Below are 27962 nucleotides of genomic sequence, written 5' to 3' on the forward strand. Positions count from 1 at the left end.
GGTACCAGGGTGAATCTGGTTCATGGAAACTGTTTGGGAGTGTTTCTGTTTCTGTTTCTTCACTATCCTGGAAGAAGAGCCTGGATAGGACTGTTAGAGGTTCCTCTTTCCAGGCTTGAAAAAACCCACTAGTGAATCCATCCAGGCCTGGTCTTTGTTTTGGGGAAGACTTTTGATTATCATTTTAATTTCTCAGTAGTAATAGGTCTGTTTAATATTTCAGATCATCGTGGTTCAGCCTTGGAAGCTCAAGAATTTATCCATTTCTTCTGGGTTCTCTTGTGGCATAAAGATTTTCAAAGTAATCTCTGATGGTCCTTTGAATTTCAGTGTTATCTGTTGTGATATCCCTCTTTTATATCTGATTTGATTTATTAGGGTTCTCTTCCTCCTCACCACCCTCCGACCCCCTCTACTCCCTTCTCTATCCATGAATCTTGCTAGTGGTTTATCAATGTTATTTATTTTTTCAGAGAACCAGCTCTCGGTTCCATTGATCTTTTGAATTGTTTTTTGAGATTCCAATTCATCCATTTCTGCTCTAAATTTTTATTATTTCTTTGCTCTTGCTTGATTTGGGCTTCTTTTGTTGGTTATTTTCCAAATTTCTTAAGCTGTGTGGTTAAGTTATTTATGTGGAGCCTTCTTTTTATCACTGCTTTTGCTGTTTTCCAAGTTCTGGTAACTCTTGTCTTCATTCTCACTTGATTCAAGGGTCTTTTGAGTTCCTCTTTGATTTCCTATCTGGCCCACTGGTTGTTCAGTAGTGAGCTGTTAATTTTTCAGGTGTTTTATTTAATTTTGTTTCTGTTTGTGATTAACTTCTATTTTCAGTCTGAGAAGATAGTTGACACAATTTCTATCCTGTTGATTTTATTGGAGGTATGTTTTGTGCCCCAGCATGTGGTCTGTTGTAGGATAATATAGCCTCAGGTAGCTTAGGTTTACTGGATTACTCCCTTCACAGTGCTCCATTCCTCTGTGTTTATTTGTAACTTCTTTCTTTGTGTCCTGTTGACTTGTAAAAAATATTGTTTTTCTCTTCTCCTTGAGTCCTTTGCATAGTGTATTCAGAGCCATGTCCTTTTATATGGACACAGGAAGACTTAGCAAATGCTATGCTTTTGTAACCTGGGAGTCATTTGACTGTACATGGCATCTGTTCTCTCAACCTACGCCTCAGCTGCCCTTACTTCCTAGCACCCCCAAAAGTAGGGTCCCGGTGAGGGATGGGATGGACCCAGGACAAGCGGTGAGTTGTGTGCTACCCTGGCATCGAGATGGACCTGGCCAAAGCGCCTAATGCTTAACTATAAGTTAAGAGCTTGGTCATGGACAAATGCTGTCATGATCCAAAAAGTAATAACTAGATTTGGACCCTGCTAGGGTTAGGAATGATTAATCTGGCCTGAGTGCTGTAGTCTTCAGTCTGTGGCAAGATGTTGCCAGGAGTGCTGCCTTGCAAGCCTCAATGTATCTCTTGCTATGTCCATACAGAAATAACTAGTATTAAGGTGTTAATGAGTGTTTGGACTAAGGAAAGGAGAAAAACCCCTTAAGAGGTATTTTGCCTACTGGCAGTCAGGAAGGGCTTTGGAATGCCCCTAGGTTGTGTTCTCTTTCAACCTGGTGACCCTGAGGAAGGGCTTTCTTATGTTGATTTTGCTACCTGCCTGTGTGTAGCCTAAGGGCAAGGGGGAGAGAGAAGGGAGGGGGGTGGTAGATCCTGAGAGAGGATGGAGCTAGGAGTACAGGAGATTAGAAAGATGTAAGATTGAATACAGTAACTAGTCAGCAACCAGCTTGGTCCTTATTCTTCCTTCTCCTGTCCTTGGCCAACAGCCATCCCGATCCAGCCCATACACAGCGGTTCCAGATTCCAGAGCACCGAACACGGGCAGTGAGACAGACCCCTCCCCACCAGAGCCCTCTAGTGCACACACCCTTCAGCGAGCATAGTTTTTTTACCGTGTATCTTGGTGAATGTCCCATGTGCATTGGAGAAGAATATATATTTGGCTTTTGGGGGGAGAAAAAACCCTATATATCTACTAACTGCATGTCTTCTATTTGTTCTTTCAAAACCAGTTATTTCTTTGCTCTGTTTGAATCTGCTTGATCTATCAAGAGGTGGCAGAGCAGTGTTGAATTCTCCAAATATTACATTGCTATAAATGCCTTCCTCTATCTATTAGCAGTTGTCTTCAAGCCCAGATGGTCTTATTTGATGGGTAAATCTTAAGGACACTCCTTTGTGTGTAATTTCCTTCTTTGGGCCTGCTGTTTTCAGTGCTGTAGCTCTGGTTTTCATCATTTTGGTTAGGGTATGTCTTAGAGTCTTTTTACTTGGGTTTCCTTTTGGTGGTACCTTGGGCTTCCTGGATCTGGATGCCTGCTCTCTCCAGCTCTGGGACTTTTCATCAGTGATTGATTTGACTTCTACTTCTTCATTAGTGTTGCCTTCCCATCCCTCTGGAACTTCAATATGTTTCTGTTGTTCCTCTTTTAGTCATCCTAAAGCCTTCTTCTCTGCTGTTCATTTATTTTGAAGTGTTTTCTTTTTTCAGTCTTCTCCTATTGGCCTGGAGGTTTTCTGCATTTCATCTTAGAGCTCACTGATTTTGTCTTCAGCTGCTGTTACTAGAAAGATAAGTCGGAGAACCAAAGCACATGCTTTGCATGCTGCAATCCCTAATCTGGTACCCTGTGCAGATGTCATGTGATTCCCTAAGCATTGCTGGGGATTACCCCCACAAAAACTATATTACATACTAGAGTGGGCAGAAGGAATGGGTAAAAGGTGGAATTTTCTTCTATAAAGGACCAGACAGTAAAACTAGATTTTTGAATCATAAAGTTTTCTAACACATTAGTCAAGTTTATTGTACAAAAGCAGCTATATATAATTTGACAGTAAATGAGCCTGCTTTCTAATAAAACTATTATAAAGCAATAATAGTTTTATTAGATAGCAACCAGATTTGTGACTCTTAACTCCTGGGTGAAATAGAATTGGCCATGTACGTGTTGGTTATTATTAAAGTCTGATACAATGAAAGTGAGGCTTATTGTGCTGTTGTTACTAGTCTCAAAAATATGTTCGAAATGTTCTGTAACAAAAAAAAAACAAAGACTGTTTAGTACAAGGAAAATACTCATTTGTTTATTCAAGTTCATTCTTAAGTTCTTAAATACTGTTTTATCTTCTAAATTATTTCTTACACTAGCTTCACTGCAGTGTCCTGTGCAACAGTATGAAGAAAAAATGCCAAAGTCAAGCAGTTGCTTGTGAAAATCAAAAAAGAACTGGCAGATTCAAAGCAAGCTGTATGTTCATTTTTCAGTTTCATATTTTAATACTTAACTTATGGCATATATGAACAACTTCTAAAATTTAACTTAAACTGTTATTCTTTAGGAAACTGATCACTTGATACTTCAAGCATCTTTAAAGAATGAACTGGAGGCAAGCCAACAGCAAGTAAAAGTCTATAAAGTAAGATTAAATTTAAGACTTAAAAAATAACTTTGCGTGTACACGTACAGTTAAAATAATTATGTGTGTATAAACAGATACTTTCCCTTTAATATCCTTTATAGTTTTGAAGAAATAAAAGCAGAAAACCAACTATTGTATATAACTGACATTTGCCATTTAGTTCAAATTAGATTCATCTTGTGAATTTTATAGGGCACAGTATGAAATTTTCTCATGATTGATTTTTTTAATTGATTTTTATTTAAGGAAATTCTGCTTAGATTTATGTTTTAAGTAAAGTCTATTTGGCCAGTGATTATTTGATTTGCTAGAACTTAACTGAAAGGTTCTACCACCAGATTCAATTGGCTGAAATAACATCAGAGAAACATAAAATTCACGAGCATCTCAAGACTTCTGCAGATCAGCACCAACAGACACTGAGTACATACCAGCAGAAAGTAACAAGTCTTCAGGAAGAGTGCCATGCGGCCAAGGTGTGCCCTCCACGTGGAAGGCGCATACCACTGGTGGTGGTGTACAGTAGCTCCCAGCTTCAGTTTAGTGTTCCCTGTTTGTTAAGAATATTTAATAGATGATGACTTGTTCTGCTCATCTGACTCAACCCAAATCTATCCCAGTCCTGTCATTTGGAAAACTTTCCTGCTAAAAGGAAAAAACATGGGTACATATTTCAACCTTGTTTTATAATTCCTGTGTGTATTACACAGGAATTTATAAAGAAAATACTTTAACAAACTGTAAGAGAGAACCAGGGAGGTACCCGAGGGCTAGGTGACACCTGCCAAGCACAGGACCTGGGCTCGGCTCTGACACTGCCTACTGGTCCCTCCCTGGCACCTCCTGTAGAGCCCAAGGGTCCCCACTACCACAAACTAAAAGCATTTGAATGTTATGTTTCTTTCTGAGTGCTGAGTATGAGAGGATGTCTAATGGAATTACTGTGGAGGCCTGCTTTCTTTTCTTCGACATGCAAAAGAAACAAAACAAATATCCTTAAAACTACCCTCTGCTGTAAAGTCTGTAGCACTGTAGCACCATCGTCCCATTGTTCATTGATTTGCTCGAGCTGGCACCAGTAACGTCTCCATTGTGAGACTTGTCACTGTTGTTGGCATATCTAATATGCCACGGGTAGCTTGCCAGGCTCTTCTGTGCAGGTGGGATATTCACGGCAGCTTGCCGGGCTATCCGAAAGGGAGGGAGTAATCGAACCCGGGTCAGCCACATGCAAGGCAAACGGCCTACCCACTGTGCTATTGTGGTTCATGACCCCATAGGGAGCAGACAAGTATTTCCAATACTATATTGGGTAGAAGTGGTGAGAGTTGTCTTGTGCCTGATCTTAAAGGAAACACTTTCCGTTTTTCTTCATTACGTATAATGTTTTCTGTGGGCTTATGATGAATGACTTTGACTATGTGAGGAAAGTTCCTTCAATTCCCATTTATTGAGAATTTTTCTCATGAATGGCTACTGGATATTGTCCATTGATTTCTCCCATCTATTGATATGATCATACGATTTTTTTTTAATTTTTTTTCTTTTTGGGTCACACCCGGCGATGCACAGGGGTTATTCCTGGCTTTGCACCCAGGAATTACTCCTGGCAGTGCTCAGGGGACCATATGGGATGCTGGGAATCGAACCCGGGTCGGCCTCATGCTATTGTGCTACCCGCTTGTGCTATTGCTCCAGCCCCTGATCATACAATTTTTATTTTTTCTTGTTTTGGTATGGTGGAACCAGATGGTCCTGTCTACTTGTTCCCATGGAGAAGCAGACTATTCCCCCAGATCAAGTCATGAGGCAACTGGACATGCAGCTGGTGGTCACACAGCAGTGGATTGTGTGTGCTTATCACAGTTCCATAAAAATCTTTCTAAAATCCCAAAGACAAGTAGTTTCATTATAAAAATGTATGGTGATAAATTAATTTACAGTGGGAGAAGCATGCTGGAAACATCTCTTGTTAGGCAAAACTGCACCGTTCAATCTTTCTTTTAGGATGCTAGAGAGGAAGCCTCGAACCGGATAGTATTGCATGCACTGAGGTGGGGATATTCCTTCAGATCTGAGCCCCACGCCCCTCCTTCCAGGGAGGGGTTAGCAGGGAAACAGAATGGCTGGTGGAAGTACTTTTTAGCATTGCTTATCTTTTTCATTTTCAGAAGCAGGTTTTTGTCTTAATTAAATAATCTCTGAAATGACAATAGGAAAAAATTATATTTCTTCTCTTTTAAACGTTATAGGCAGAACAAGTTGCTATAACCTCTGAGTTTGAGAGCTACAAAGTTCGAGTTCATAATGTTCTAAAACAACAGAAAATTAAATCTGTGTCTCAGGGTGAGACTGAGGAAGCCAAACAAGAAAGGTAAAGTCTTTATTAGAAAAAATATACAGACTTTTCCACTAGGCAAACTCTCTGTCTAAGGACACTGAAAATTCTACCTTTATTACATCGACTATACATGTAATTTACCAACAAGAGCAGTTTTTTTTTTTTTTTTTTCTTCCCTTTTCGGATCATACCCAAAGATGTTCAGGAGTTACTCCTGACTCTGCACTCAGGAATTACTCCTGGTTTTGCTCCGGGGACCACATGGGATGCCGGGATCAAACCTGGGTCGGTCGGTCATGTGCAAGGCAAACGCCCTCCCCACTGTACTATTGTTCCAGCCTCTAAAAGCTTAGCTTCACTGTGTCTCCAGATAGCAACAAGAAAATATCACTCCACGGGCACCAGTGGAAACTCCCTAAAGTGTGAAGTGAGCAGGAGTCTTTGACTTATACCTAAATAGTTCATCTTGTATTAGTACAATAATAATAGAAATTAAAGACATTAAATGTCTCTTAAAAATAAAGACAAGTTACATTATGATAGTTTTTCCAAATTTGAAAATTTGGGAATAGAATAAAGCCTTGATGAGCCTTGATGCAGAATTTGCTTAAAAACATTTTACTTGTTTCGTGAAAGTTTTAAATTAATGCTATTTGAATTTTTGAACTAAATTTTTTAATTTTATGTTACTTCAAATACATCCAAAAAAATTTTAAGTAACTTGATAGCCATCTCAGTTACTTTTTTAATGATATATTGTTTGGTGCTTCTTCGCAAACAGTAGGTGTACTGTTTACTGTATGAGGCTAGAGAGGTAGTGCAGGGCGGTGGCGCTTGGCCTTACTGCTGCCAACTCCAACTTCGTTAATGAATAGTATATTGTGTAATGTGTAGGGCCAAAGAGATAATGCATGCTTAAGTTGTTTCTGCATACTTAAACCCAGTTTGACCCTGATACTGCATATGATTCCCTGAGAACTGCCAAGAGTTAGCCCTGCGCACCAAAGGGTGTCCCCCCACCCCAAAGAAAAAAATCTGCATAAAACTAGTGCACAGGTCACTTTGTAAATTAACAAAATTAAACACGGAATAAGAGGTAGAATAATCTCCAGCAAAGGTATGATGTTCATATTCTTAAGAGATTCTCTGTTGAGGGGCCAGAGCAGTAGCACAGCGGGGAGGGCATTTGCCTTGCATGTGGCCAACCTGAGTCCGGTTCCCAGCATCCCATATGGTCCCCCGAGCACTGCCAGGAGTAACTCCTGAGTGCAGAGCCAGGAGGAACCCCTGTGCATCACCAGGTGTGACCCAAAATTTTTTTAAAAGGTGGGGGCCAGGGAAGCAAGGAGTCTCTGTGTACATATGACTCTTAGTAAATATTTGAATACCTCTCAATGTTTGTATGTTTTTGCCTTTAAAATATTAAATTTTGTAGCTGAAAGTCAACTGAAATTTTTTCTTCAAGTTCATCTTGAAGGTGAAGTTAAATATTGACAGAATTAAATAAATGTATCACCATGTGTAGGATTCATATTTTATGCAGAATTTTTATTTTAAACTATTATAACAGATATTTGACATTTCTTTTACTCTTAAAAACTAACTGCATTTTTTAATGAAACTAGTAGTTTATTATATGTGTTATGACAAAATTAACATTTGTAGCTGTATTTTTAATTTTTTAATTTTTTTTGCTTTTTGGGTCACACCTGGCAACTCACAGGGGTTACTCCTGGCTATACACTCAGGAGGAATTACTCCTGGCGGTGCTCAGGAGACCATATGGGATGCTGGGAATCAAACCCGGGTTGGCCGTGTGCAAGGCAAATGCCCTACCTGCTGTGCTACTGCTCCGGCCCCTTTAGCTGTATTTCTTCACGGACTCCTCATTATAATTTGATCTAATGTACCATTCCTTTTAAAGGCTAACATCAAGCTTTGAGACTTTTTTAAATTCTAGTAACATTCTGCAATATAAAACATGTTACTTTGATACCATTTAATGGTCATCGCCATTTTAATATAAAATTTAGAAATTGTGATCTTTATAATTATATATTTATACATATAATAGGCAGTATATGAAATTATATAATTATAGTTTATAGTTGTCTTTATAATTATAGAATGCTTAAGATCAAATATGAATATAATTTTTGTGTATTTAATCTTAGTCTTTGAATTCTTATCTTATTTCTTTAATATCATCAACGGTAATAGCAAGAGAATAGCATTGAAAGATTAAATGATGAAGGTAAAGTGTATTTGGAATCACAAATATCCTCTTTCAAATTATATTTCTTATTTAGAGAACACTTGGAAATGGTGATTGACCAACTAAAAATCAAATTACAAGACACCCAAAATAACTTACAAATCAGTTTATCTGAACTTCAAACTTTACAGTCGGAACATGATACTCTGCTTGAAAGACATAACAAGATGCTACAAGAAACTGTGTCCAAAGAGGCAGAACTTCTGGAAAAGTAAGAGCAGCTCTGACAGTATATTTCTTTAGAGTATTGTGTTGCTCCTTGAAACTAAGGAAGAGATACTTTAAAGGTTTTGTGAATTCACCTTTTTTTTTTTTTCTTTTGGGTCATACCTGGTGATGCTCAGGAGTTAACGCCTGGCTTCGCACTCAGGAATTACTCCCAGCAGTGTTCAGGGGACCATATGTGATGCTGGGTCAGCCGCGTGCAAGGCAAACGCCCTACTCACTGTTCTATTGATCTAGCCCATAAATTCACCTTTTCTACCCTAAACCTCTCCCCTTTTGATCTTCTTGTTCTTAGTAGGGTTTTTTGGTTTTTTCAGTAACAATTATCTGCTCGTGAATATATGCCTCTCACGGCTATTTAATTTATTTTTTATTCTAGAAGTTATTAGACTATATTGCTTAAACAAATGATGCAAGTTTTACCTCCAAAGTAATTCAGTTTTTCAGAAATACCTTTGAAAAGCTTAGAGTGTACCAGTATTCTAAGTGCTAGAAACTATTCATAGCACTGTAGTACTGTCGTCCTATTGTTCATCAGTTTGCTTGAGCGGGCACCAGTAACATCTCCATTGTGAGACTTGTTGTCACTGTTTTTGGCATATCAATTACGCCATGGGTAGCTTGCCAGCTCTGTCGTATGGGCAGAGTACTCTCAGTAGCTTGCCAGGCTCTCCGAGAGGGACAGAGGAATCGAACCCGGGTCGGTCATGTGCAAGGCAAACGCCCTACCTGCTGTGCTATTGCTCCAGCCAGGACTATTCATAGCATTTTGAAGTATCGGGGTCTTCTAACTCATCTAGAAATACAAAAACCGAATCACATTATCAGTGCCCCAATATTTTTCTCTAAGTACTTATTTTTTAAAACATTTTCATATTCATAATTTTTCTATGAAGTTGTAAAAGTGACACCACAGGAATAGTTACTCTAGCTCCCTAATGTCTTCCTTGCACAGAGAACCCGACGAATATAACATTAAACGCACATGTTAACAACTCACACAAAACAGTGGACTGCATCCAAATGGTTGGTTTGGATTCCAGGTTTAGGGATTCAGGCCTCTAGTTCTCAAGGAGGTGAAGTCAGAGCTCTTACCCAACTTGGAATTAGAGCTGTCGGGGCTGGAGAGACAGTAAGGCACTTGCCTTGCACATAACTGACCCAGGTTCAGCCATCGGCAATTCATGGTCCCCTGGCCTCTCCAGGAATGAGTCCTGAGTGCAAAGCCAGGAGTCAGTCCTGGGAACTGTGAGGTGTAGCCTAAAAAAATAAAAGCAATAATAATTTAAAATAGAGTTGTTAACATCCTTCCAGAAATGCTAGGAGACAGTTCAGGAGATAAGGCACATACTCTGCAGTACTGCTACAGCACCCACCACCCTGTTCCAACTTCTGGCTCGACATATCATCCCCAAAGCACTACTGGGGTCACCCCTTCGCACACAGAGAAGAATAATCCTTGAGCATTGTTGTGTATAACCCAGGTGCAAAAAAAAATTTTTTTTTTAGTCTATTAAAAAATTGCATGAGTTGTATTTTCTGGGTTGGGTTTGCTTTGGCATGGGGGCTGTGCCAATTCAGTGAGTCAGGAGTCTGCTCAGGGATCACTTTCAGGGGTGTTCAGGGGAGCATCTGCAGTAGCTGGCATTAAACTGGGGACAGCAGCATGCAGATCAAGCGCCTTATCCCTATACTGTGTCTCAGCCCCACTATTTGCTCTCTTGAATTCATGTTTCTCTCTTTCTCTCCCTTTGTATTTCTTTTTAATTTCTCTAAACTCACTTACTTTACAAAAAATACAATAAAAACACAAAATTTGCAAAATTTTATTTTAATTTCCATGAAAATTGGTAAAAGTTGACAATTCCTAGGACTGTCCTTGGAAATTCCAATTCACTGGCTTTAGGTGTTTAACAAGGGACCCCAATTCTGATATGCAAGACTTGGAAAAAAATGTAGTAAACTTGGTATGTTTTACAACTTCATATTAATTGGCTTTAAAATGGGTAATTTGGTTTTTCCTTTGTGAATAAAAGGGGATCTTTTCTTTTCCAAGTGTTTAGGGTAGTAGAAAAAAGATAAATTAATCCAATATTTTTATGAGCTGCCGCATAAGATCACTGTCACTGTCATCCCGTCGCTCATCGATTTGTTCGAGCAGGCACCAGTAACGTCTCTCATTGTGAGACTTATTGTTACTGTTTTTGGCATATCCAATACGCCACGGGTAGCTTGCCAGGCTCTGCCGGCCACATAAGATACCCCAAAGAAATGAGCTACTTTAAGATATTTAATATTAATTTAAAATATAAAATAAGTAACGTTCTGCCCTTTGGACCCTGCTGTGGAGTGAGCATGATGGAAGAGCCCAAGGAAGCGCCCTTGGACTCCAAACAGCCCACTGAACTAATTCCGGCATGGGACCAGAGACCCCACGGTGCGCTGAAACAGTGGGATCCGGGCATCCCCCAATTCTTTTAACCTCTCTCTCTCTCCACTCCTCCCTCCTGAGCACAGCGCAGGATTCGCGGTTTTCCTGAGCGCAAAATGGAGACACCGAGCCTCTCTCTAGGCTTCTCCATCTTATGAGCACCATAAAAGGGTAAAAGTTTGTAGTGATGTTATTTCTGGTTGTACTTTCCCTGGACTTTATACAGAAACCCAAAACCGCGCAGCCGCAGCAGCGGCCGCGCGACCTAATGTCATCTTAGCATCAGCAATATGTAATATGTCCCTTTTTAATGGGTCGGACTTTTGTGGGAGATCCTAACAAGAATAGTAAGTCTGTTGCTGAAATATTGACGGCAATCAAAGTGGTAGCCATCTCTCTAGACTGAACTAAGCTATATCCCCACGCCGGCTGAGAAGAAATTTTCTTTCTCGGGAAGAAACGAGGCGTGTCATCAACTACAGTGTGATGTCCATTAAGCAAACAGACCTGGTGGCGTGGGAATGGGATATAAGGGGAAAAATTATGTACATGGAACAGTGGGACACTGGTGGAATCTCGAGCCGGAGCCGATACCAGCGCAAGCCCTTCGGTTCCAGAAACTGCTTGCAGACACTCTACTAGTCTATCAACTAAGCCAGAGCCCCACGCCTGCCGATGACGGGAAATAACCATCCTTTTCGGTTTTTTTTTCCCTTGTCAGGCAGCGTGGCGATTACTAAACAGGCGTGAACTCGGTGGCGTGGGGCAAGGGGGAAAAAGAAAAGTTATGTAACAAACAGCGGGACTTAATATCTCTATATTCTTAGCAGTGGAGAACTATCAAATGCCTCCTTGGCAATAGGACTGCTTTTCTTTTTTGGGGGAAACCCCAACAATGGTAGTGAGTTATGTGTTGAAACATGGAATGTAATCGAGATAAGGCGTAAACGAAGTGAAACTTATCATGTACAAGGGTGGGGACTGGGGAGGTGGGAGGGGGCGGCAGGTATACTGGGGGGGTTGGTGATGGAAGATGGGCACTGGTGAAGGGAAGGGTGTTTGAGAATTGTATAACCGACATAATCCTGAGAACTATGTAACCCTCCACATGGTGATTCAATAAAATTAATTAAAAAAAATAAATAAATAAAAATAAAAAAATAAGTAACGTTCTACAGTTGGTGTTTTATATATATATGTACATATAAGTATGAAGGAATGTTCTGAACAACACAGTGTAGCTATCAACTGTTATCTCAGCCGCCTTATCTAAACTGTGAATCACAGAGAGTAATTTGAATTAGTTAGTAAGTGCCTTTTCTGTCCAAGTTGTTACATCACTAGTATGGTACTTTCATAGGAGAGAAGTTCAGTCATATATTCAGTAGATGTCTCAGTATGAATTCTATCGAGTTCTGTATATATTCTAAATATATGTCTAAAAAGGCTGAGTTGGTATCTGAAGTTGAAAGTTCTCATTTGAAGAAAATCTCTCATACCGTTAGGTTGTGTTCAATACAGTCCGAGAATATGGTTTTGAAGTCTGATCATGCGCAGACTGTGAGCCAGCTGACGTCCCAAAATGAGGTCCTGCGCAGCGCTTCCGGGAGCAGGTGCGCTGCCGGCAGGAAGACCATGGAAACGCTGCAGCAGCAGCTCAGCAAGGTGGAAGCTCAGCTCTTCAGCTGAAGAGTGAACCCGCCACAAGAAGTATGTATGTAGGCGTGGGAGCGTTCAGTGCCTGTGTGTTTGGGTTTTAGTTCCCTCCACTTAATTACATTCTTCACAGTTTATAAGAAAAAAGAAATTTTGAGAAATTCTCTCAAAAAGCTCAACTGGCTGAGCTCAGGTTGCTGGAGACAGCACAGCGGGAGGGGCCCAACCACAGGACTAGGAGCAAGTTTCGGGCACCAAAAGCAAATACAGGAATTTCACTTGATGACAACCAGTATAAATTCTGTGGTTAATGAATTTTGGATTTATTTACTCAGAAGATATTTGTGTTGTTTTTTTTTTCTTAATTCAAAACTAACTTTTTTTTTAATTTAAAAACTTTTATTTCAAATGCTTTGTTGTGGTTATTTTATTTTATTTTTTTAATTTTTTATTAGTGAATCACTGTGTGGGTACAGTTACAGACCTACAAATTTTCGTGCTTATGTTTCAGTCATATTGTGCTTGAGTACCCATCCCTCCACCAGTGCCCATTCTCCACCACCAATGATCCCAGTATCCCTACCACCCCACCTCTGTGGTAGGGCATTCCCTTTTGTTCTCTCTCTCTCTCCATTTGTGTGTTGTGGTTTTCAATAGAGGTATTGAGTGGCCATTGTGTTTGATCTATAGTCTACTTTCAGCACGTATCTCCCATCCCAAGCGAGTCTTTCAACCACATTTTACTTGGTGTTCCCTTCTCTATCTGAGCTGTCTTTTCCTCCAGCATGTGAGGCTGGCTTCCGTGCCATGGAGCCAACCTCCTGGTATTTATCTCTACTATTCTTGGGTTCTAGTCTCCCATTCTGTTACTTTATATTCCACAGATGAGTGCATCTTTCTATGTCTGTCCCTCTCTTTTTGACTCATTTCACTTAGCATGATACTTTCCATATTGATCCACTTATCTGCAAAGGTACTCAGAAGATATTTGAACCCTTTTGATTATACTTGATTATAACCTCTTGGAATAACGGTTTTCATATGTCAGTTAGTCTTCACATGATATAAAGTATTTCCTTTTCTCTAACTCAGACTTACTCAGCCGCTTTCATGTCCAAATTTCAGTTTTCACTGGATCTTCATTCATTATTGTTCTCCCAATGCAAGTTGCCAAATAGATTTCTTTTTGATTAATTTCTAAGAAAGCTTTTGCTTTTTAAGCAAAAGCACTAGTATAGCAATGAACTTGGAAGATTGGCCAGTACAACTTCTTCCCTTCAAAATTTCTAATTAGTTGGAGTTTTAGTTCAGTGACACCCATTATCTTCTGTTCTACTTCTACAAGAGATAAAAACATGTCAGCAGAGATGAGGCTCCATTTCATCTTAAGTGTAACTTTGTACTTAATTGTGTTCCTTTTGAAATGTCACTAGGGGGTTGGTGGTTATAGGCCGCTCCTCGGGGTCAGAAATCAGCTTCATGAAAACTTAATATATGCCAAGAGTCAACCAGAAGTAGCAAGCAAACACTGTACAAGAATTTTTTTAACTAGGAATTAACATTGAAATAATAGAACATCTTGTTCTTAACTTTTGAACACAACATGAAGGGCCGGAGGGACTTACTTCATATGAGATCTTTAGTCTTTAGATTCTCCCTCAGCCTTTTTTGACTGGGTTTTGCAGGAGGATCTGCCCTGAGACATCTGCTGAATATATGTATAAACTTCTCCGTATGCATCTCCACTCGTGTTAAATATGTTATACCTGGGGAGAAAAGGCACTTGCTGTTAACTAATTCAAATGATTTTTATATTTAATAACTCAGATGAATATTAAATGAGAATTATGTTTATGATTCACATGAGAAATGACCTTAACACCTTATATAAAATGTCACTATAGAGCATTAAGTAATTTTATTTATTTATTTATTTTTATTGAATCACCATGTGGAAAATTACAATGCTTTCAGGCTTAAGTCTCAGTTATACAATGCTGAAACAACCATCCCTTCACCAGTGCACATATTCCACCACCAAAAAAACCCCGGTATACCTCCCATCCCTCCCCCCACCTGTGTAACTGATAAATTTCACTTTACTTTCTCTTTACTTTGGTTACATTCAATATTTCAACAAAAAACTCACTATTATTGTTAGGAGTTCCCCACTAGAGTCAGACCTGCTGTGATGAGATAGATATGAGGTCGCTTTTGGATTTGGACTTCTGTATTTTAGCAACTAAGTCCAGGGAAATTTCTTCCAGAAATTAGATCATTGCAAGCTTGTATCTCTCATTAGTGGTCCTCATAATATGGCGGTCGCCACGCCCTTCCCTCCCACCCCCACAAGGAAAAGGCGGGAGAGAAAGACCTTTCCTCTCCTGGGCATGCATGGGGCTGGGGCTTAGTTCTCAGTCTGGAGACATTCTGCAAGGAGCTTCCGGTACCAAAAGTAGTTTAGGAATCATGCTCATGCAGCTCCGGTGAGGCCACACACGTGTGGCCCCCTGGGATCACATCTCAGCAGAAAGCCAGTAATTTTATATTTTAAGTAAAATAGTATACATTTTTATATTAGCTCATTTCTTTGGATTATCTTATGTGGTATCTCATAAATTACCTTATCAATAAAAACAGAGGGCTAATGTTTAACAGAAAAGGAGAAGCAATTTAATGGAAAATAAAACTTGAACTTCAGAGATGATCCAGGTGAGCTGAGACTGAGAACAGTAGAGGTGGACTCGGGGGGGGAGGTTGGTTGCTTGCTGGTAGGTGGGAATTAGACATTGTTTATGATCGATCCAGTTAGGAATATAAAGTTTTTGAAGTGTGATGCTAAATATTTAAGGTGCAGTGTTAAATCAGTATACCTAAATTTTATTTTTAGTACTTGGCATAAAGTTCTGTTCCCTAACCCACCTCTGGTCCTTGAAATAAGTAATTTTGATTTTTGTTTACTTTAGGTTTCTTAGATTTAATAAGTGACATAGTTAACTGTCTGATTTTATAGCTTTTTGAAATGTTTTTTATCAACAAACTGGAAACTTGACAAACTGAATAATCAGCTAATAACTTGTCCTGATTTCTACCTCATCATGGTGGTGAACCAGCAGAGCTATGAACAGTTGCGGTCAATAAGAATGTCTTCCGAGCACTTCGGCAACTGTGCTATATGAGGAAATATATAGTATCTGAAGTACCTAATCAAAAATTCTCAAAATAAGCGTCCAAAAAAAAACCACTAGAGTGTAACTTTATAAGTTCTACCAGTTATCAGCAACAGGATAACTCTTATCACTGTGAACTTTGTGTTATCTAATAATTTACAGTTTCTCTCAAAATTTTAGGCAATTTTCAAAAATCCTTTTTTACATTTATTTGTACCCTATAGTTATTTAATTTCATTCCATGTCATGTGTTCATTTTAATTTAATTTCTGGTATATTTTTATTATGTATTCTGTTAATGCTCAACCATCAGTTTAAGACAGTCTCACACTTTAAAAAAAAACTTTAATAGGCCCAGCTTCTTCTCACCAACCTTTGAAGAATCTTCTGGAAAGGAGGAACACAGACCTTCCCCTTCTGGACATGCACACCCTAACCCGGGAAGAGGGCGAAGGGATGGAGATGACAGATAATGAGTCTGTGTCTTCCACTGGCACACACACACAGTCATTAGAGCAGCTGCTTCATTCTCCAGAAACTAAACTCGGTATATATCTTTCTTTTAAATTCATTTTTATTTGATTTTGCTGTCATGTCAAATTAATGCTACTCATAGTTTTAAATGCAATAGAAATTTTTTTTCATTATTTGTTCCTTTCAGATTAATTTCTTTCAGATGAAAAATGATTCTCAAGATAAAATAGTGTGTGGTATGTTTATTTTCCTTAAAATGCAGACCTCCATGGCTCCCCTCATCCCAGGGAAGCTCGATTCCAGAGTTCCCCAGAGCCTGCAGTTCTGCCCTCGTTTCCATCAGTGGCCCTCTGAGCTGAGATTCCCAGTTGGGGTCACCTGTTCAGCCCAGGCACGAGCAGAACCAGAAACCTAGAGCAAGAAGCACCAGGCCAGGTGTGAGCCTGTGGGCCTGACCCTCACTGAGGGGGCACTTTGAGCTAAACTGGCCACTCTTAAGTGCCAAACGCCTTAACATTACCCAGTCAGGGTCTGTGAGCTCACACCAGCATGAGGGGCTCTGAAATAATTTTTTTAATTTTAAAAAATGCTCTAAATCAGGTCCCGAGTGATAGCACAGCAGGTATGGTGTTTGCCTTGCACATGGCCGACCCAGGTTCAATTTCCAGCATCCCATATGATCCCCTGAGCACCACCGGGAGCAATTTCTCAGTGCAGAGCCAGGAGTAACCCCTGAGCATTGCCGGGTGTGACTCACATATATATACATATATATGCCCCAAGCCAGAGAAACAGTACGGGTGTTTAGGTACTTGCCATGTGTTCAGCCTATCCTGATTAGATCTTCTGACTGCCGGCTCTCCTCAACACTGCCAGGAGTTAGCCTCAAGGCACCCTCTCCTCCTCCCCCACACCGCCAGAAATAAACGAAGCTCCAAGCTTTTTTGTTGTTGTTCCTGTGAAATTTTTTAATTTTTTTTTTCAGTCACCGTGAGCTACCTGTACAAAGTTTTCATGTTTGATTTTCAGTCATACAATGATCGAACACTCATCCCTCCAGTGCACATTTTCCACCACAAATATCCCCAGTATCCCTCCTGCCATCCCCGTCCCAACCCTCCCCCTGCCTCTGTGGCAGACAACTTCCCCCAAAGTACTCTCTACTTTGGGGCATTATGATTTCCAATACAGACACCAAGAGGCCTTGGTCCTTTGTCTACCTTCAGTACACATCTCCCATCCTGAGCCATCCCTCCAACCATCATTGACTTAGTGATCCCAGCTGCCTTCTCCCCCTGTTTATAAAGCTGACTTCCAACTGTGGACAAAGCCCCAAGCTTAAACCAGAAATGGAGATTTGGAAATTCCTTTTCCCCTTTCCCTGAGAGTTGAAGCTTCTATAGTATTAGAAATCAGAATAAGCCATTTTTCACCCTTCTAAGAAATGAACAGTTCTATGAATTAGTAGTGCTAGATTTGCCTTAGTCAGTTTGGGAGCTTTTATTATTAAGGTAATTAATATTAATGTTTAAGCTTCAGGAAGAAACCCTTTTCATCTTTCTGGAGTGAGGACTATTTCTTCACAGATGTTGATTGTGACGTGGGTGGAAACTAGAGTCATATGTCCTTGGGCCTTTAATACTGGGGAGGAGGCAGCAGCAGCAGCAGATCCTAGAACCGGACTTGGCCTTGGCATTGTGCTGACGTTTTGTGCTGATGAGTTGTTTTCTCATTTACAAGATTTGATACCCCATATTACAAAATTCTTCAGAGTCACAGATAATTAATAAATTTTAATATAGTATTGAGCTAGAAATGCAGCTCAGTGGAAGTGTGCTGTCACATGAATTAGACCCTAGAGTTGGTCCCTGGCATCACCAAAAAAAAGTCATATTAATTCATTTATAAGTAAAATGACATATATTCTTAAAACTAGTAGAATTGTCTCACAAGCCTAACATTTCAGAATTGAGAGTATATATTCAGTTTTATTGTGACCTTTACAAGAGATTCTGTGTAAGCTTTCAGCATGTAACAACTCTTAATATGTTGAAGAATGGGAGAGAGCAGATCTATGTAATATTTTAGGTAAACATTACGGTATTTTCCTTACTTAGACAATTCAGTAATGGATGGGACTGGAGGATAGCACAGTGAGTAGGGCGTTTGCCTTGCAGGCGGCCAACCCACGTTCGATTCCTTTGTCCCTCTCAGCCAGGCAAGCTACCGAGAGTATCTCGCCCGCACAGCGGAGCCTGGCAAGCTCCCTGTGGCGTATTTGGTATGCCAAAAACAGTAACAATTCTCACAATGGAGACATTACTGGTGCCCGCTCAAGCAAATCCATGAACAATGTGATGACAGTGCTACAGTAATAGATGATTTTGAAAATGAATATTTGGAACAATATTTTGCAGAGCCTCCTTTATGGCATGCTGAATTTACCAAAGAGGAGTTGGTTCAAAAGCTTAGTTCAACCACAAAAAGTGCTGATCACTTAAACAGCCTGCTTCGGGAAACGGAAGCTACCAATGCAATCCTCATGGAGCAGATTAAGGTAAGATCAAAAAACTACCCCCAAGAAAATGCTTGGCACCAACTCAGTTTGATTACCCCTTAACAAATACACACTTTTTTTTTTTTTTTTTGGCTTTTTGGGTCACAACCCAGCGATGCTCAGGGGTTACTTCTGGCTTTACACTCAGGAATTACTCCTGGCGGTGCTTGGGGGACCATATGGGATGCCGGGGATCAAACCCGGGTCGGCCGCGTGCAAGGCAAACGCCCTACCCGCTGTGCTATCGCTCCGGCCCCAACAAATACACACTTTAAAGTTTAAAGTTTTCTGTTTCTGACATATCTGTAGCGTCCTCTTCATGCTACTCCATTCTGAAGGTGAGAGGTACTCACTGTTGGTGGGGTGGCGCTGGGCCCCACTCAGCAGTGCTCAGGCTGTTCTGACTCTTCAGGAACGGCCCCTGCTGCTGCCTGAGGGACCGTTTCTGCTACGGGGAACTTGTACTGGGCACAGTGCGGACAAGGCCATATTAGTTGTTTTTAAAAAATATATTTAGAAACTAAACATTCTTAAGTTAATTATTCCATATTTGCTTAAATAAAACTTAAATGATCCAAGTTCAGTTTCTGGTACTTCTAATCTGTCCTGATCTGCCCCTCTCCCCTCCCACACACAGTACTGGGTATTGCCCTGGAGACCCTAAATCAGCACTGAGCCAAAGTAGCACCACTTGAACTGCCTACCCCAGGTATCACCAGGAATAGCTGCCAGACCCCTAAATGCTGCCACCACACCTCCTCCACCCTCCGAAAATGGGGAACCAGGTATATGATTCATGGTAGCACACTTGTCTCATGAGTGAGAGACACTAAATCAAATCCCCAGCACTGAAAAAAAAAAAAGTTTCAAAAGGGGCTTGAATTCTTAAATTCTAAAGGTAAACATGAGCACTTCTGGTTTGTTCAGCTAATGTTTATAAACAGTATAGTCTGGAGTGGCCTGCGACATTTTTTCTGTTTAAATTTTTACACCAGAAACATGTAGTAAGACAAGATACATTATGACACAATTGATTACGAGAGGTTTTTCTACCCTGATTCATTGAGAAATTACCTCTCCTAATATGGTCATATCACTTAGAGAGAGTTAACATTAATCAGGCCTTGGGATGTTTTCCACACAATTATATGTAATTTTCATAGTCACTGGATCAGATAAAATTGATAATCTAATGGAGCCCATTTTGACTCCATTTGTCTGAAAGCACATGCTCATTGCCCTTGGCCCCATGTAGCTCAGTCTCACCTCTGTGCAGGCCACCTTTTGTCTTTCTCCAATTTAGTTTGGTTGGTTTTGATTTTTTAATTTTTGGGCAACCCTGGCTATGCTCAGGGATCGCTCCTGGCTGTCCGCAGGGACCATGTACACTCTTGGGGATCGCATCCAGGTCACCTGCAGCAAGCACCCCTATGTTCTCGCTCCAAGCCCTCAAATTAATTTGTTTTAAGACTGAATTATTTAATTTGTATACGTTTTTATATTTCAGCACTAAGTACTTTTGTATGCATCTCTGTAAAATGGTATTTGGGGTTGGTTTGTTTGTGTTTGTGGGTTTTGGGTGTTTTGTTTTTTTTTTTTTTTTTTTTTTTTTTTGGTTTTGGACCATACCCACCAATTTTCTGGTTGTGCTTGGATCAACATAAAATGATGAAATATAATAATTTCTTGTTATTTTGATGCAAGGATATTTCCTATAAATGTTAATACCTTACCATCTTTTTCATATGATCTTTTGCCCCATTTTCTGGTAGTATTTTGGACTGTCCTACATTCCTGCTTTTGTTTGTTTTTTTGTTTGTTTTTTTTTGTTTTTTTGTATCCTGGACTTGACAGACCTCTTAGTTAAGTACTGTTCATTATATAAGTACAGTTTTGCTACAGATACCTTGAGTGCCCAAGTTTCTGGGAGCAGGGACTCTGACACTGGGGCACATATTTGCCTCAGCCTCAGCTTTCCTGTCTCTCACACAGTGTTTCTCTTTATCCCAGATGCCAGAGCATTACTTTCTATGGGAAGCAGAAACAGGGAACCCTAAGGTGGCTTCAGTCCTTGTTTTCCAGCCTCATTGCCATGATACATTTTTTTTTTTTAGTAAAATACTTCCATTTCACTTCTATTTTTTTCTTTTTTTAAATTGTTTTTTAATTTTTTTAATTTTAATTTTAACTTTTTTAATGAATCATCGTTGACTAGAGTGATATAGCACAGCGGGTAGGGCCTTCCCCTTCGTGTGGCCAACCTGGGTTCGATTCCTCTGTCCCTCTTGGAGAGCCTGGCAAGCTACCAGTGGCGTCGATATGCCAAAAACAGTAACAAGTCTCACAATGGAGACGTTAGTGGTGCCCGCTCAAGCAAATCGATGAACAACAGGATGACAGTGCTACAGTGAATCACTGTGAGATAGTTTCAGATTTACACACTTTGGTGCTTACGTTTCAGTCATAAAATGATTGAGTACCCATCCCTCCACCAGTGCCCATTCTTCATCACCAGTGTTCCCAGTATTCCTTCCACCAACTCTCCCCACCTCTGTGGCAGGCACATTCCCTTTTACGCTCTCTCCTTTTGGGTGTTATGGTGATTACACATTAAAGGATGTTTGCTGGCTCTCCGGGCGGCTCTTTCTCGCCGCCTGCATTCCGTGCTCTTGAACCACTTCCCCACCCGGGACAGCCGTTTCTTTGGGTGGTGAAAGGAGGAACGAGGGCCAAGTTGGTTGGTGATCAGTTGCTGTTTATTCCATCTCTGTCTCTCCCAAACTCTCTCCACAACTCTCTCCTAACTTTCTCCAACTCTCCGCAGCAACTCTCACACTCTCCCCAGCCTGTGTAATCAATCACCTTGCAACTCTGTCTCTCTGCCTCTCTCTACTCCTGCTTTAACCACCTCTTCTCTAACCACACCTCCCAAACCATGCCTTTCTACCCCCAAGTGCAATCAACATGTTTTTCAAACCTTCCGTACTACTTATAGCCCACCATGGCACTACGTAGCACTTAAGGTGTGTTTCTCCTCTCCTTAGACCAGTAACTTAATTAACATCTTAATTCTACTTCCTAATACTTACCATTCTATATGGACACAGTACTAGACACATTTAGGCTTGTATGGTGACTCTCCTGGGGACATCTCACCACAGACTCATACTACAGTGCTCAGGCCGGATTAATCATTTCTAACCCTAGCAAGGATCCGAATCTAGTTACTACTTTTTGGATCATGACAGCATTTGTCTATGACCAAGCTCTTAACTTATAGTTAAGCATTATGGCACTTTGGCCAGGCCCATCTCGATGCCAGGGTAACAGCTTGCTCTGCATCTATCCAGTCCCTCTTCATGACCCTGCCTTCGGGGTGCTAGGAAGGAAGGGCAACTGAGGCTTAAGTCCAGAGAGCAGATGTCCAGGAGGTAATATAATCTGGAGTCAATTAACTCCCAAGTTACAGGCTTGTCTTTTTAGCTGTCTTCCTGTAGCACTGTCGTCCTGTTGTTCATCGATTTGCTGGAGCAGGCACCAGTAATGTCTCTATTGTGAGACTTGTTACTGTTGATGGTAAGGAGAAGAGAGAGAGACAACGTTTATAAGTCAACAGAGTCTGATCAGGAGATAAAGGCAATTGACAGGTTGGGGAAGTAATCAACAAACACAAGCCCCCTGCCATCAGGGAGGAAGGGCAAACCAATGTTATTCTATAGTTCGCAATTACAGGTGCTAAGTGTTCATTATGTTCAGTCCACAGTCTACTTTCAGCACACATCTCCCATCCTGAGCAAGCCCTCCAAGCATCATTTGCTTGGTGGTACATTGTATTCTTAAGGCAGCATCTTCCACATATTTCTATGGAGCAAATTCTCACCTCTTGTCAGTGGCACTAGCTAAGCTACTGGAACAACTTAACTCCCATTTCATCTGCTGTGCCCTTCTAGGAGTGTATAGAACTTTCTCATATACTTTTTTGTTTTGTTTTGTTTTGCTTATTTTGGGTCACACCCGGCGATGCTCAGGGGTTCCTCCTGGCTTTGCACTCAGGAATTACTTCTGGTGGTAGTAACTATGGGGTGCTGGGAATCGAACCCGGGTTTGCTGCATGCAAGGCAGACGCCCTACCTGCTGTGCTATTGCTCCAGCCCCACTCATATACTTTTTTCTCTGTCTCCAACCCCTCCCCCCCTCTCTCTCCCTCCCTCCCTCTTCCCTCTCTCTCTCTCTCTCTCTCTCTCTCTCTCTTACTCTCGCTCGCTCTCTCTTCCTGTCTCTCTCTCTCTCGCTTTTTGGGGCATTTCTAAGAGAAGAAATTTATGTATTCTATCTGCCATGTATAGCCAGAAACACCTAAAATCCCACTTTTAACCATTCCCTAACACCAGCTTCTCAAAAGTGAAAGAAGATTAGAAAGAAATTAAGAACATGAGAAGTCTGTCGCTAACCTGGAATACTTGAAGAATCTCCTACTACAGTTTATTTTCCTAAAACCTGGGGGGGGGGGAAGAGAGAGAGAGAGAGAGAGAGAGAGAGAGAGAGAGAGAGAGAGAGAGAGAGAGAGGAGAGAGAGAGAGAGGAGAGAGAGAGGAGAGAGAGAGAGAGAGAGAGAGAGAGAGAGAGAGAGAGAGAGACGAGAGAGAGAGAGAGAGAGAGAGAGAGAGAGAGAGGACTCCTTCCTGTTATAGATACAATGTTGCAGCTCAGCCCAGAAGACAAGGGAAAACTTGTTGCAATACCTGAAGGTAGGCCAAGGAAAGTTTTGTGCTTGTTTTCTTACTTTAAACATACTGACAGTATTCACTGTGTAAAATTCCAGCTCCAGAAAAAAAGGTTTTTGTTTTGTTTTGTTTTTGCTTTTTGGGTCACACCCAGCAATACACAGGGGTCACTTCTGGCTCATGCACTCAGGAATCACCCTTGGCGGTGCTCAGGGGACCATATGGGATGCTGGGATTTGAACCCGGGTCGGCCGCGTGCAAGGCAAACGCCCTACCCGCTGTGCTATCACTCCAGCCCCCAAAAAGTTTTTTTTTTAATTTGTATATACATACTGCACAAGCCTTATTATTAAAAAAAAAAAATCATTGAATTATATACTTGAACGGGGTGAGTTGTACACCTTTAATTATATCTCAATAAAATGTTTCAAAGTAAAACACTGCATTAGGGGAAGCCCTGGCCCGGTGCACCTGCTCTGGAGCCAAGTCTTTGCTTGCCACCTCTGCCCCGTGGTTTAGGGCATTCCTGGGGCACAGAGCTACTGGGCCGGAGCCACACACTGGCCCCCCCCCCCATCACCAGGATTTCAGCCAGCACAGCAACCAAGGGTAGAAAAGGATAAAATTAAATAATATTAATATTTTTGATTCTGTGTTTAAAAAAACTGTACAGACATTTATAGTAACCTTATTTCAAATAAAGTGTATATCCTTGATTGGTAAATGAAAAAATGGTATAGGCTTCATATTGGAATTCTAGTCAGCAATAAAAAGCATTGAACTACTGAAAACCACAGCAACAAGGATAATTCGCATATGCACCGGGCTAAGTGAAAGAAATCAACTTAAAAGACTATTCTATGATTTCAGAGAAGACATTGAAGTCTTCACTGGCTGCACAGGAGTTGGAGAGACGCTAATTTAGAAGAACTTTAAGTGGTAGAAATGCACTATATACCTCAGTTAGATTGTGTTTTTCCTAACTCTCTGTTTTTCCTTAAAAGGATGAATTTTACTAAAATTATAATTTCAGTAAACTTTATTTTAAATGATTTTTTGAAGTTGTTATTGACTTAGTTTTGAGATTTATCATAAATCCATTAGCTTTAGATTCTGAACCAAGTTGTTTTTTAAATTTTATCTGATATAAAGGATATATGTATATATATTTATATATACATATGTCCTTTTGTGCCTCAGACTTTTTAAAATTATTTGATAAGGGATGAACAAGAAACTCTGAAAGCTTGAGAAAAAGATTTGAACATCAAAGTATAGTATGGTGAGATTAATAATTAAAACTTTTTTTGGCTTAGTTTTCTAAAGGAGAAGAAGAAAATGCTTCTCGTTCCTCTGGATGGACATCCTATTTGCATAGCTGGTCTGGACTTCGATAGATTTATGAAAAGAACATTATTTATTAAACTAAATATAACCCAGTTGGTGAAAAGGTGGTTCGTATCTATGGCTGTCACTCTTTTTTCAAAAAGTATATATACTCACATCTGTACACACATACATATATATGTACATACATGTATTTGAACATACATATGTCAGGTATATTGAAAGTTTCCAGTTGAAGTAAAAGTTAGCCAGAAGTGTTGGTCCAGTCCTTTTTCTCATCTCCCAAATATGCTGCTAGAAGTGAAAAATACCAAGAATTAATTCACTCCCTCCCCTGGAATCTCAGGACCCATCTCAGTGAAACATAAATTTTAAGTTAAATTAAATTTTTGGCACTACACCAATCAAAAAATCATACTTTAAAATAACATCACAAGACTGTTGAAAGGCAAGACATGCAGTTACATTGTTATAAATTGTTAATATTTTGTTAGAGTATAAAGGAAAATTACTGTACAGTTATTTTATTAAGGTACTATAAGTATGGCACAGTTATTTGAAACTAAGTTAAAGTATAACTTTGGTGAGTTTTGGGGCCACACCTGGCAGCTGCTTGAGGTTATTCCATGCTCTGTGCTCAGGGATCACTCCAAGCTACTTCCGGTGTGTGTAGGGTGGGGAGGAGGCCAGGGTCAGCCACATGCAAGGCAAGTGTCCTACCCTCTATGATCTCTCTGGCCCCGTAACTTAGTTTAATTTTCAGTGAGCTCTTAGAGTATTTCAAAACTCAGTTTTAGAAGACCTGTTAATTGCCTTGTGAACTGATAGGACTATTTTATTGCCTGGGGTAATTTCATGAGTTCCTTTTAGACTTGTGTGTGTAGTGCCAAGATGACATGCAGGGCCTCGTGATGTGAAGCATTTTCTAGCCACTGGTCTTCGTCTCTTAAGCCGCCTTGGCTACCTCTGAGCCTGAGTCTGTTTTGAGAATTCTCTCCTAATAAAAATCTACAGATTCTTACTCAGCAGTATATCTCAGTAGGAAACTGGTGCTTCCCATCAGAAGAAATTCTAGAGTAGCACCTTTAGATATCAGTGCTGAATGCTAACTGTTCTTAGGAGTAACTCAAGACGGTGGTATTGAAAGCCTATAATTTAACTGACTAGATAAAAAATGTGTACTTTAAATCATAAATTTGATGACTATTTTCAATTTTTTTTTTAAATTCACATACACTCTATGTACTTTGAAGTTCTCTTCCAAATCTTCCCACTTAATTCTAGTTTTCAGACTCAGCTGGTAAACCAATGCTAGTATATTAATCAGAACATCAGTTTTTAGTTTAGTTTTATTTAATTTGCTGCTGATGAATCTTGTTGTTCTTTTAAAAATAGCTCCTACATCTTTCTTCTTGTTTTAAAAGATGACACATAACTTGTGAATTTATTAATAAATATGGATCTATTAGAGATCTATTTTGTTTAGCATTTTTTGTTTAGCTTTTTCACTTACATAAACTGAATATGAGTGTATCTGTAAAATACATTGTAAGTAATAGTATTTTAAAAGTCATTTTTCTCATTATGCCATTTTAGTGTGTATAAACTTGTCTTGAAAAAATATTTTCTAATGGATATAATAATGAAAATATTTTTGCATGTTAAATTATGATATGAATATTATTTCTTGGTTCCAGTAATGAGGGAAGATAATTATTTTAATATTTTGATTAAGTTATTAAGTGTACATTACATTTTTATGCCTGCTCTTTCTGTTAGCCACTCTTTGGAATTGAAATTGGTTTATGTTTAAATTTCACATTTCGGGGCTATGGTGCCACCAACAGGTCAACCTGTACCTGCAGGGCGAGTACATCAACATTCTGATGGTGCCTTAAAATTGCCACTGTGCCTTTGGCCAGACCCCAACAACTTGGGACCAAGTTTACCAAGAAATTAAACCACCAGAAGCTAGGTATTTGGGAGCCACACCCACAAACCACCTTCAGCTCAGCTGTACAAGCTCATTTATTGGCCTTATTTCAGAAACCTATAGATAAATCTCGAAAGAGATCAAAAGCTGTAGTTAAGCTCAGACCAGCGCATGACTGAACAGACTGGAATAAATCGGATGAGGGTGGGTTGGCCTGGTGGTCCGCCCAAGCAGAGCCCCCAGCAGCCACTTGCTTCCACAATCCAAAACTGCCATATCCCCGGCCTGATTTCACAATCTCAGGATGGACCTCACCAAGATATAATCTGCTGAAAATTCTGGTATGCAGGTTTTGTGACTGAAATCTCCAGGCTTTCTCAGAGTTGGGGTGGGCTACCTCCCCCCACTTCCCAATACACATGGAAGCACTGGCAGTCACCCCCACGAACCAACTCCAGTGCCACTCTGTAAGCTCGTAGTCTCCCCACTACTCTAGATGGATTCCCGGTGACCAGGAGCTTCCACAAGCAAGGCCTCACTCCCCGGTATGCAGGTTCCAGGACTAAATCTCCAGGCCGCATGGCAGCAGAGAACCCGCGCTGTCCCTTCCTGGGTTCCTGCCTGCCCAACCGACCAGCTGTCATGCCCACAATTTGCCTCCTTGCTCCATCTTAGCACACCAACAGCCCTGACCCAGAGACTGCCAATTGAATCCCAAAATGGATTAGTGCCATACGGAGATGTCTCTGGAACCCAACAATTTACCATCTAGAAATTTACATTTACAATCGTGGCTGTGTAAGCTCTCATGATATTCAAAATGAACAATGGAAAATAAATTATCTAGCGTCTGTCCCTGGCATGTAGGTTTGTCTGGTGGTGGGAAAATTCAAGCAAAACATAGTGCCCAAAATTAGAAAGTATTGGGGAAATTGCCATAGAGGCAGGGTGAGGACTGGGATGGGATAGGGGGAGGGGTACTCTGGACATTAGTGGTGGAAAATGTGCACTGGTGGAGGGATGGATCATTATATGGCTGAATCTCAAACATGAAAGCTTTGTAACTATCTCACGGTGATACAGTTTAAAAAAGGAAAAAAAAATAGTTCATGCCCAATTCAATCAATTTAATCAATGGCCGATCAAATAGCAGTACTCCTACATTACAAAATAAAAATAAATTTCACTTTTTTTGCTACCGTATATAATTTAGTTGTCCTCTACAATACCAGGTGCTTGAAAAAACACAGACTGGCCTTTTGGTATATGATGTCTTTTTTTTTTTCTTTTTTTGGTCACACCCAGCAATGCTTAGGGGTTACTCCTGGCT

General features: G+C 40.3%; 1 protein-coding gene across 1 annotated transcript in view; it reads left to right on the top strand.

Annotated features, from left to right (window-relative positions):
- The window catches only part of GCC2 (GRIP and coiled-coil domain containing 2), a 61400-nt gene extending 33864 nt beyond the window's left edge, over window positions 1-27536 (top strand). The window contains 13 exon segments of the mRNA XM_055132445.1: window positions 3228-3257; window positions 3260-3327; window positions 3419-3496; window positions 3838-3975; window positions 5752-5873; window positions 8150-8326; window positions 12277-12452; window positions 12455-12481; window positions 15950-16144; window positions 18489-18628; window positions 23020-23131; window positions 23287-23376; window positions 24679-27536. Coding sequence (XP_054988420.1) covers window positions 3228-3257; window positions 3260-3327; window positions 3419-3496; window positions 3838-3975; window positions 5752-5873; window positions 8150-8326; window positions 12277-12452; window positions 12455-12481; window positions 15950-16144; window positions 18489-18628; window positions 23020-23131; window positions 23287-23376; window positions 24679-24749 — 1424 coding nt within the window. The 3' untranslated portion in view covers window positions 24750-27536.
- Window positions 27537-27962: the final 426 nt, after the last annotated feature.

Source organism: Sorex araneus, chromosome 1 (assembly GCF_027595985.1).
Source record: "Sorex araneus isolate mSorAra2 chromosome 1, mSorAra2.pri, whole genome shotgun sequence".
NCBI lineage: Eukaryota > Metazoa > Chordata > Mammalia > Eulipotyphla > Soricidae > Sorex > Sorex araneus.